The sequence below is a fragment of the Oncorhynchus masou genome, chromosome 4, assembly GCF_036934945.1.
Source record: "Oncorhynchus masou masou isolate Uvic2021 chromosome 4, UVic_Omas_1.1, whole genome shotgun sequence".
NCBI classification, from domain to species: Eukaryota; Metazoa; Chordata; class Actinopteri; order Salmoniformes; family Salmonidae; genus Oncorhynchus; species Oncorhynchus masou.
The window spans coordinates 7,143,882-7,156,034 of NC_088215.1; the positions used below are offsets into that span (position 1 = coordinate 7,143,882).

A 12,153-nucleotide genomic window follows, 5' to 3' on the forward strand; every position below is an offset into this window, starting at 1 on the left:
GTTGTAATGAGGTGCTTCACAGTGAGTTTGTCTGCCATTTCATCAACATAAGCTAGGCATTTCTTTGAGCCCCATGTTTTCATTCTCTTTGCCTGTTGCATAGGCTATAGCTACAACGTGTCGTGTTGTAGCCGAAAATGACCCCCCCCCCCAGACGACTAGTTTATATCTGATGGTGCCAGCTAGGATGAATAGGAAACACAAGTTAGATACAAACATTTAAGCTCATGTCTAAAATAGAAATAGGGACATATAACCAACCATTAGACAGTCTACCATTGAGATCGTTATATACAGAGAAGCAAACCAGAAAGACCAACATGCAACAAATCATCATTGGCACTTCCACAGCCAGGTTGCCCCTCCCAGCACTGGTATGTGGTTGAAGTTCCGGTTGTCTACATGCCCGGGCTTTGACTAGCCTACCCCAGGACCCTTGTAGCCCACCCCGATGGGATGGGAAATGATTTTGGACGGTGGGTAGCAGGTCAGCGCCAGGGAGGGTGTTAGGGGTTGAAGGGCTATGCCTGGCTTGTGCAGGTGCCCTTGTCACTCAGATGGGCTCTGAAGGTGTGCACACACTTGACTCCCTCACGGCTCTTACCCCAGGACAGCTGGGTATTTGCACAGCCTATATTTATCCTCCATTGGCCCCCTGCATAGTGCTGCGCACAACAGAAAATCCTATTGGCTTCGGCTGAACATCTCGCCACATCCCTGACCTAGATTGTATGTTTGCTGTTCTGGACAGTATTCATATGTAATAAGTTATGTCAATATCCTGTTTTACAGTCATTCTTATTTTTTTGAACCATCTGTTATGATTATTTAGGAAGGCAAACAAGGTGAGCAACAGTGGAAAGCAACCTTTATATACACATATACATAGATCTCCATTTCTCCTTGATCTATGTAGACTACTAGCTACAATATACATACATTTTTTATTCCAACAGATGGCAAAACCCATGGAGGATCACTTAGAGAGCACCATCATCCGAGAGATGACAGAGGGGCAGGAACTGTCCTAGTGGTTGGTATTTCTCTCATTAAGATGTGAGGCTATAATAAATATTGCTATTCATTCCCAAATAGAGTTAGCGATACCAAATGAAACCCTGGTGTCTGGCATTGTACCTACTAGAATGGTTATATTCATCTTGGCGTCTATCCACTGCATTACTTTTTTTGTTTGCCGACCGCATTATCTTCCAAGAGAATTCTCTTAGATTAAAGTCACAGCTGTGTATATCCCCCGCCGCCACTATCGCTTTTAATCATAGCAAGGCGACCAGAAACAGACCGAATACAAACTATGCAGCTATTCCCTCCGCAAGGCAATCAAACAGGCAAAGTGTGAGGAGAGAGAAAGTAGAGTCGCAATTCAACGGCTCAAACACGAGACGTATGTGGTAGGGTCTACAGTCAATCACAGATATAAAAAATAAACCAGCCCCGTCGCGGACATCGACGTCACGCTCCCAGACAAATTAAACAACCTCTTTGCTCGCTTTAAGGACAATACAGTGCCACTGACACAGCCCGCTACCAAAGCCTGTGGGCTCTCCTTCTCTGTGGCCAACGTGAGTAAAACATTTAAACGTGTTAACCCTCACAAGGCTGCCGGCCCAGACGGCATCCCCAGCCGCGCCCTCAGAGCATGCGCAGACCAGCTGGCTGGTGTGTTTACGGACATATTCAACCAATCCCTATCCCAGTCTGTTGTCCCCACATGCTTCAAGAGGGCCACCATTGTTCCTGTTCCCAAGAAAGGTAAGGTCACTGAACTAAATGACTATCGCCCCATTGCACTCACTTCTGTCATCATGAAGTGCTTTGAGAGACTAGTCAAGGATCATGTCACCTCCACTCTACCTGATACCCTAGACCCACTCCAATTTGCTTACCGCCCCAATAAGTCCACTGACGATGCAATCTCCATCTCACTGCACACGGTCCTATCTCATCTGGACAAGAGGAATACCTATGTAAGAATGCTGGTCATTGACTACAGCTCAGCATTTAACAACATAGTACCCTACAAACTCGTCATTAAGCTTGAGACCCTGGGTCTCGACCCTACCCTGTGCAACTGGGTCCTGGACTTTCTGACGGGCGCCCCAGGTAGTGAAGGTAGGAAACAACATCTCCACCCCACTGATCCTCAACACTGGGGCCCCACAAGGGTGCATTCTCAGCCCTCTCCTGTACTCCCTGTTCACCCATGACTGCGTGGCCATGCATGCTTCCAACTCAATCATCAAGTTTGCAGACAAGTTTGCAGTGATAGGCCTAATTACCAACAACAACGAGACGGCCTACAGGGAGGAGGTGAGGCCCCCCGGAGTGTGGTGTCAGGAAAATAACCTCTCACTCAATGTCAACAAAACAAAGGAGATGATTGTGGACTACAGGAAACAGCAGAGGGAGCACCCATCCACATCGACAGGAGAGTAGTGGAGAAGGTGGAACGTTTTAAGTTCCTCGGCGTACACATCATGGACAAACTGAAATGGTCCACCCACACAGACATTGTGGTGAAGAAGGTGCGACAGCGCCTCTTCAACCTCAGGCGGCTGAAGAAATTTGGCTTGTCATCTAAAACACTCTCAAACTTTTACAGATGCACAATCGAGAGCATCCTGTTGGGCTATATCACCGCCTGGTACGGCAATTGCACCGCCCTCAACCCCAAGGCTCTCCAGAGGGTAGTGCGGTCTGCACAACGTATCACAAGGGGGAAACTACCTGCCCCCCAGGACACCCACAGCACCCGATGTCACAGGAAAGCCAAAAAGATCATCAAGGACAACAACCATCCGAGCCACTGACTGTTCACCCCGCTATCATCCAGAAGGGGAGGTCAGTACAGGTGCATAAAAGCTGGGACCGAGAGACTGAAGAACGGCTTCTATCTCAAGGCCATCAGACTGTTAAACAACCATCACGAACATAGAGAGGCTGCTGCCAACATACAGACTCATATCTCTGGCCACCTAAATAAATGCACTTAATAAAGTTATATCACTAGTTACTTTAAATAATAGCACTTTAATAAGGATTACATATCCTACATTACTCATCTCATATGTATATACTGTATTCTATACCATCTACTGCATCTTGCCTATTCCGCACGCCATCACCCCTTTACATTTGTGTGTATAAGGTAGTTGTTGTGAATTTCTTAGATATTACTGCATAGTTGGAACTAGAAGCACAAGCATTTCACTACCCTCGCATTAACATGGCTAACCATGTGTATGTGACCAATAACATTTGATTTGATTTACTTCACACGCAATGCTGTATGTGTGGCATTAGCAATGTAGGCACATTTTGTTGTTAGTAACAAGGGAGTTTTAACAACAAGATATTCATTGAGTTTTTCCCCATAAAGACTATTTGAAAATAAGTTTAGGCTTTTTCTTTTGTGATTAGAGTTAAGGAGTGTGAGTTGTCTGTAGTTTCGCCAATGAGTTATTTTTCAAAAATGTACAGTTGAAGTCGGAAGTTTACATACACCTTAGCCAAATACATTTAAACTCAGTTTTTCACAATTCCTGACATTAATCCTAGTAAAAATCCCTGTTTTATGTCAGTTAAGATCACCACTTTATTTTAAGAATGTGAAGTGTCAGAATAATAGTAGACATAATGATTTATTTCAGATTTTATTTATTTCATCACATTCCCAGTGGGTCAGAAGTTTACATACACTCAATTAGTATTTGGTAGCATTGCCTTTAAATTGTTTAACTTGGGTCAAACGTTTTGGGTAGCCTTCCGCTTCCCACAATAAGTTTGGTGAATTTTTGCCCATTCCTCCAGACAGAGCTGGTGTAACCGAGTTAGGTTTGTAGGCCTCCTTGCTCGCACACACTTGTTCAGTTCTTCCAACAAATTTTCTATAGGATTGGGGTACGGGATTTGTGATGGCCACTCCAATACCTTGAGTTTTATGTCCTTAGGCCATTTTGCCACAACTTTGGAAGTATGCCTGGGGTCATTGTCCATTTGGAAGACACATTTGTGACTAAGCTTTAACTTCCTGACGGATGTCTTGAGATGTTGCTTCAATATATCCACATTATTTTCCTGCCTCATGATGCCATCTATTTTGTGAAGTGTACCAGGCCCTCCTTCAGCAAAGCACCCACACAACATGATGCTGCCCCCCGTGCTTCACGGTTGGGATGGTGTTCTTCGGCTTGCAAGCCTCCCCCTTTTTCCTCCAAACATAACAGTGGTCATTATGGCCAAAAGGTTCTATTTTTGTTTCATCAGACCAGAGGACATTTCTCCAAAAAGTACAATCTCTGACCCCATGTGCAATTGCAAACCGTAGTCTGGCTTTTTATGGAGGTTTTGGAGCAGTGGCTTCTTCCTTGCTGAGCAGCCTTTCAGGTTATGTCTATATAGGACTCGTTTTACTGTGGATATAGATACTTTTGTACCTGTTTCCTCCAGCATCTTCACAAGGTCCTTTGCTGTTGTTCTGGGATTGATTTGCACTTTTTGCACCAAAGTACTTTCATCTCTAGGAGACAGAACGCGCCTTCTTTCTGAGCGGTATGACGGCTGCATGGTCCCATGGTGTTTATACTTGCATACTATTGTTTGTACAGATGAACGTGGTACCTTCAGGCGTTTGGAAATTGCTCCCAAGGATGAACCAGACTTGTGGAGGTCAACAGTCTTTGCTGATTTCCCCATAATGTTTGAAGGTAGGCCTTGAAATACATCCACAGGTACACCCCCAATTGACTCAAAATATGTCAATTAAACCTATTAGAAGCTTCTAAAACCATGACATAATTATCTGGAATTTTCCAAGCTGTTTAAAGGCACAGTCAACTTAGTGTATATGAACTTCTGACTCACTGGAATTGTGATAGAGTGAAATAGTCTGTCTGTAAACAATTGTTGGAAAAATTACTTATGTCATGCACAAAGTAAATGTCCTAACCGACTTGCCAAAACTATAGTTTGTTAACAAGAAATGTGTGGAGCGGTTGAAAAACGAGTTTTAATGACTCCAACCTAAATGTATGTAAACTTCCAACTTCAACTGTAAAAGCCAGCTCTGTGTGGATAGAGACCACCCACACTGACCACCAAGTGTATCCATGATAGGCCTACGTCTGATGGTACTCAACACTATGTATCTAATAAGACATTGTAAGTTTGGGTATCTCTAAATAACCTGCACAACAGTGTTCCTTACTTTAGTAAGTGTCTGATACAAAGCAGAATGATTTATGCTACGTTCAGCACTGTGTTTCTTGAGGTCTTTCTGACTGCTCCTCTATTTAAAAGCTTCAATCAGCAAAGGCCACTTGCCCGAACACACACACACCCTTAGGACAATCTTGGCTAGATTCTCTGAAGCAAATGTGCCCACTCCATAGTTAGCTCACCTCTGGGCCTCTGGGAATTTCATAATGTCGACTGGTGCAGGCACTTTAATGAACAGGTGGAAATGCCAGGTTGGGACTCATTTTGTAAACAATCTTGGCTGACCCCTCCTAGCTATAAAGAATTAAGGGATTTACGATGTTAAGCTTGGTGCATTCCCGAACCAACGGCACAGTCAGACGGGTGGTAGTGTTCCTTACATTAAGCTATGTGTTGTATTGCTTTTACAAGCTTCACTCAACTATTCCCCTTCCTGTCGATGAGTTTATTTCTCACTCAATGTGATATTGATATTGAGTCATCACAAGTTAGTGTAGTGGGATCAAAGCATCAGTTGTCATTCAATGGTCGGATAAAGCCGGGATTCAATCCGATCGGCCCTTTTTGGCTATGCACCACTTAAAGGCAATGTTACCTCAGTCGCGGAGATCACATTCAAAGTAAATGCTGCAGATGTTTGCAAAATTGGAAATTACCTTTTTAAATGTCAACCGTGCTACAAAAACGGATCTTCCGTGGTCCAGATTGGAATCTGCCCTGGGTCCTGTTTTGATTGGAGTAAATGATAACTGCAGTCATTATAGAGTGTATTTTAAGGCCTTGGAGCTAGCCTTGTTAGAGCTGGGACTCGGGGAATACTGCAGCTTCAAGAGTTCTTAGTTGCTGAGGAGCTGGCAAACACCTTGGGGAGAGAGCAAACAGCTTGGGGAGAGAGACACCTCATCGTTTAATTACTGTGGGGATGTAGCTGGATTGGGACTTTAAAGGTCAAGATTAGTCTGAAAGTATTGTGGTCAGTCTGAAAGTGCTCGACTTAGTTTATCTTATTGTTGTGCTATTTATTGTAGCATATGCTAATCCTCACACTGTTGGGCTTCTGAAGCCTCAATATCTCAATTTAGTAAAACAAGCAGTTTTACACACCAGGAAGGCTTGTGGTCTAAGAGGAACATTAGCTGACCACATAGCAAAGTTGACTGGTGCTTGGTGACATGTCTAACCGCTAAGTGTTGAACCATGGCCTTAACAAGAGCTAACTGACCCCCTTCCACCAAACCCAATCTCTCAGGCCTGTTCCAACTATCCAAATACTGTTTTTAATACTGTGTGATAGCACATATTTCTCGGTCAGCACTTAGTGTGTATCCGTTTTAACAGTAGTTATAGACACAGACAATGTTTTACAGTGCCACACTGGTCGGTGTTACATTAAGTAGCCTCAGACATTGGATAGAGAGGTTCAGGGTTAGCGTAGACACAGACAGTGCAGATTTTCAGGTCCAACTTATAAGCCGTCTCCGTGTATCTTGTCTTACCTCCAGGTAAGCTGATGGGTCCACAACCCTTTCCATTGTAGTCCACCTCACTGATGTAGATGACCTTCTTACACAGCCTCCAGAGGCCAAAGTGGGCCGCCTCACACGTCGCGTTCACCTGCTCCACCCGCGGGCTCAGCACGGCCCAATGGTCCGTCACCACCGCCGTAAACATGGACGCCATACCCACCAGGATCACAAAGAACGTCATCTTCACCTTCGTACGCTTGTGCATGGTGCAGTTTGTACGTGGAAACACTGACCAGAAAATGGACAATGAAGAGGAAATGCGTAGCGCCGAGGTCCTCACTTGGATCAGACTTGAAGGGACTTCAAACTTGTGGTGACATCGGACTTCTGGGGACGTCGATGGTGGATTTCCGCGGGCTTCACTCCTTTAATAACAGCCACACAGCCTTTCACAAATGTCTCTCTCTTCCCCAGCCTACACCCTCCCACTCTCTCTCTGTTGGATCTGTGCCTCTGGTTTGAGGGAAAGGGGTCAGTTTTGTTGTGCCCTAGTTTTCACGGCCCTCTCCCTTCTCTGACTGTGTTGACTGAGGGGGGCTTGTGTGCCTCAGACTACAGCTGTTAAGGTGGATCAGGAAAGTTGATGACCAAACCGACTGCCATGGTGTGGTGTGGAAGGGGGGAGGGGTGGCTGCTTCTATAAATGTGTGCAGTGATTCAAGATGTCAGGCTGTCTTTATTGGGTTACATCAAAGTGTGCATGTATAAAGAGCCATGATAAGGGACGTAAATAATTTTAATCTCACGGTACTTACTGTAATATATTCAACACACTTTATTTGGCAAACATCTCAGTGAACTATACATGTGCTGTGACACAGAGTAAATCTAGGACTTGCCATTTTTACCAGTTCATTTACAACTGCACCGGGCTACTGACATCTCATGTCCATGCTATGGCAATTTGTGGATGCTGTTTTAAAAGGATTTGTGTTGTTGCTATCCCCAAACTGCTTGGTCTGAGTTTCTATGTATCTCTAAACTATTTACAAGGACTAAATGTGTTTGTAAACAGCAGCTGTCTCGCTGCAGGCCTGAGAGTGGCTTTGACTTTCCCTCAAGGAACCAGACTCCGGTATTGCCAATCCTGACATTACTGACTCTATGCCAAACTCCAGCACATATCAGATTGATAGTACATGGTAGTGAGCTTCACCAATGTCCCCAAAAAGTAATAATACTTGAAAGTCTTACTTAAGCTGTTTTTTGGGGGGTATCTGTTTGACAACTTGTACTTTTACTCTGCTCTGTTCCTACAGAAAATATGTACATTTGACTCCCATACATATTCCCTGAAACAAAAAGTACCTGTTTCATTTCAAATGCTCGAGTAGAAAAGCAATATGGTCCAATTCACGTGCCTATCAATATAACACAATAAACACAAATACTGTGTTTGCAATTGACTTTGGAGTATGTGCCCCTGTCTCTCCATCTGAGGCAAAGGCAGAAATTGTTGTGTCTGGGGCGGAGTAAAAGTGTCGAGATGGGCCAACATTTTCCAGCAAAAACATCGACATTGTAAGTGAAATAACACGTGATACATGTGACCACAAGTTTCACCACAAGTTTCCCTTGTCAAACAAGCCCGTTATTAGGCCTACTGCCAAGTAGGCAGCACAGGTTAAAACCGTTTACAACACCGCTGACGAAACAAGCTGACCATCTGAGACCGACAGTAAACAAACATAATTAAATACACATCATAGGAGGCGTGTGAGTTTCTCATGTTTGGCCTAGCAGCTCAGCCCGAACGAGAATACATTTATCTAATCGAATTGTACAATATGACATACATACAAAGTATTGCGCGAAACTTTCCAGTGGCACTGACTCGCCCAATGAAGACAGTGAATATGCGCAATCAACAGGCATATGTCCGACGCTCTCCGTTGGTGCCAATAGATTAGTCCTGGTACACCAGTTTGTTGTAGCCTACTAACGGGAATAAACTACAGTACGTTTTACAGTAAAATCATTTGAAAGGATAAATCAGGAAAAAAATATGCCTTGTGTTTATCCGGCGATTGAATTTTGAAATAGTGCGATAGGCTAGGGCTATTTTTAGATGCTTTTCACTGACAATATTTCATATTTGCCGGGCGTGCGCTGACCAAGCTGCAGGCTTCCCTGTAGCCTAGGTGCTCATGATTTACCATATGACTGCGATTTAACCAATTAGGTCCCAGTAACTTCTTACTGCATTTGCAATGTTTCTGATTAGTTAGGGGACAATACAACCAGCGAATCAAGTTCATTTATTTCATTTTAATTTTTAAAATATTTATATTTTAAACCAGCGGTGGGCCAGTATTCAACCTAGTATGGCCTGGGCCCAGCCCCGCCTTGCCTCTGCTGTGTAAAAAATGATATATATATATATACATATATACATATATGCGTAATATAAGGAATATGAATTACTTTTACTCAAGTATGAAAATGTAGTACTTTCCCACCACGGTACATAATACATTTAAAACCAGATAGTTTTAGGCTTTTACTTAAAAACTTCTTATGGCTGGGGGGCAGTATTGAGTAGCTTGGATGAATAAGGTGCCCAGAGTAAACTGCCTGCTACTCAGGCCCAGAAGCTAAGATATGCATATTATTAGTATATCTGGATAAACACTCTGAAGTTTCTAAAACTGTTTGAATGATGTCTGTGAGTATAACAGAACTCATATGGCAGGCAAAAACCTGAGAGAAAATCCAACCAGGAAGTGGGAAATCTGAGATTTGTAGGTTTTCAAGTCTTTGCTTATTCGAGATACAGTGTAAATTTGGTCCGATTGCACTTCCTAGGGCTTCCACTAGATGTCAACAGTCTTTAGAACCTTGTTTCAGGCTTCTACTGTGAAGGGAGAGTGAATAAGAGCTGTTTGACTAAGGGGTCTGGCAGAATGCCATGAGCTAAGTCATGCGTGCGGTCGTGAGAGCGAGCTGCGTTCCTTTTCATTTCTAATGACAAAGGAATTGTCCGGTTGTCAAAGGAATTGTCTATACATCGTTTGACATGTTTCTACGAACTGTAATGGAACTTTTTGACTTTTCGTCTGGACTAAGTGCCTGCGCCTCGTGAATTTGTATTTGTGAATTAAATGCAAGAACATAAAGGAGGTATTTGGACAGAAATGATGGACTTTATCGAACAAAACACATTTATTGTGGAACTGGGATTCCTGGGAGTGCATTCCGATGAAGATCATCAAAGGTAAGTGAATATTTATAATTCTATTTCTGACTTCTGTTGACTCCACAACATGGCGGGTATCTGTATGGCTTGTTTTGGTGCCTGAACGCTGTACTCAGATTATTGCATGGTGTGCTTTTTCCGTAAAGCTTTTTTGAAATCTAACACAGTGGATGCATTAAGGAGAAGTATATCTATAATTCCATGCATAACACTTGTATTTTCATCAACATGTATGATGAGTATTTCTGTAATTTGATGTGGCTCTGCACTTTCACCAGATGTTTATTTGATGCAATATATTTCTGAACATAACGCGCCAATGTAAACTGAGAATTTTGGATATAAATATGAACTTTATCGAACAAAACATACATGTATTGTGTAACATGATGTCCTATGAGTGCCATTTGATGAAGATCATCAAAGGTTAGTGATTCATTATATCTGTATTTCTGCTTTTTGTGACTCTTCTCTTTGGCTGGAAAAATGGCTGTGTTTTTCTGTGACTAGACGCTGACCTAACATAATTGCATTGTATGCTTTTGTCGTAAAGCCTTTTTGAAATCGGACACTGGTGGGATTAATAACAAGTGTATCTTTAAAATGGTGTATAATACTTGTATGTTTGAGGAATTTTAAATATGAGATTTCTGTTGTTTGAATTTGGCGCACTGCACTTTCACTGGCTGTTGTCAAATCGATTCCGTTAACGGGATTTCAGCCGTAAGAAGTTTAAGTAGTATTTTACTAGGTGACTTTTATCTGTACTTAGTCATTTTCTATTAAGGCATTTTTATTCAAGTATTTGAATACTTTTTCCATCATTACCATTAATTTTCTGCAGTTAAAGTTTTTGATTTATAATATGCTTTCCCTCATATTTAGCTTAATCATATTTTGATTGTTTTCCAATCTAATAATGTTGTACTTTGAATTACACATTACAAATGTTTTTCATTGTTAATTTATCACTGTAATGTGAACAACTAAAGTATGAAATGCTACTGGTGCACGGTTATTAACAATTTTACTTCTAAATTGCTGCTCCCACCACAAGTGCTTTGTTGTAACATTGGCTGAGATGATGCCTTGGCCAATCAAGTTAACCTTTACATGGCTAATTACAATAGCCAATGTGGTTAATGAGTAGAAGTCTATTTGTAAAAGTATACATGAAAAACATAAATACACTTTATTTGTAAAGAAAATATAGGAATTCTAATTCAAAAACCATTTAATTGATCATGCTAGTATACTAATAATACAATGGTGTTTGGTCAACTACATCAAATGTACAACATTTACGATTAATTAGAAATTGTGTATACTTCTAATTTGAGAAATATACATAAAATGTAGTTAAGATGTATTCAAAGTATATTTGTTGTGCTCTATATCTAATATAATAAGAATATAAGTACAGAAGTGTCCCAATTTAGATAATTTTCAAAGTATTTAATATACATAAATGCTAATCAAGTTAATATTAAATGTATATAAAAATTATATTTAGACCATTTTAAATACATTAAAGTATATCATATATACTTAAATATATGAATGAAGTATGATTTAAGTATGTAAATATGTATTTAAATATATGTATGATTTAAATATGTATTTTTCTGCTTGGTTGTGATGATGGAGACTATTGCTAACACCTAGAAAGGACACCAGTCAGTCCCACCCTGCCGCTACCCTTTAATAACAAGTTCAGATTTGTTACGATGTTTCTGTGGCTGAAATAGACTAATCCCCTCATTTGAAGGCATGTCCACATACTTTTGGCCACGGAGTCTATATAAATTCACATAAACTTCATGTTAGTGTGTTAGTGTGTTAGCACAAAATGCATTGTTATGATTGAAAACAATTGTTGTATTCAACACACTGAAACCAGACACATACTACTGTATCGTGAAAAATGCCTCTTTTTTTTGCTTGTTCTCTGAAACTGAGCCTTTATTTTATATCATCTACAAAATCTCCACTTCAAGTTGTTTTTCATTGTTATCTTAAAGTAAAAGCATAACACTTTTCGGAATCGAGGGAGAAGGAAAAGGAGAGACTTCATCTTAGCACAGCAAACTTCTTTGTATGTTAATTTCTAAACCAAAACACAAAAGAGAGGGCAAGGAAGCATTCAACCACACTTTCAAATTTGGTATCAATCGCGGTAGAACAGTATCTGAC

At 41.3% G+C, this 12,153-nt stretch overlaps 1 protein-coding gene across 1 annotated transcript in view; it reads right to left on the bottom strand.

The window, feature by feature from the left end:
* The window catches only part of LOC135520538 (voltage-dependent calcium channel gamma-1 subunit-like), a 43,669-nt gene extending 36,397 nt beyond the window's left edge, over nucleotides 1-7,272 (bottom strand). Inside the window, exon 1 of the mRNA XM_064946170.1 lies at nucleotides 6,735-7,272. Within this exon, the coding sequence (XP_064802242.1) occupies nucleotides 6,735-6,969 (235 nt within the window). The 5' untranslated portion in view covers nucleotides 6,970-7,272. The remainder of the gene's footprint in view (nucleotides 1-6,734) is intronic.
* Between the last annotated feature and the right edge of the window lie 4,881 nt (nucleotides 7,273-12,153).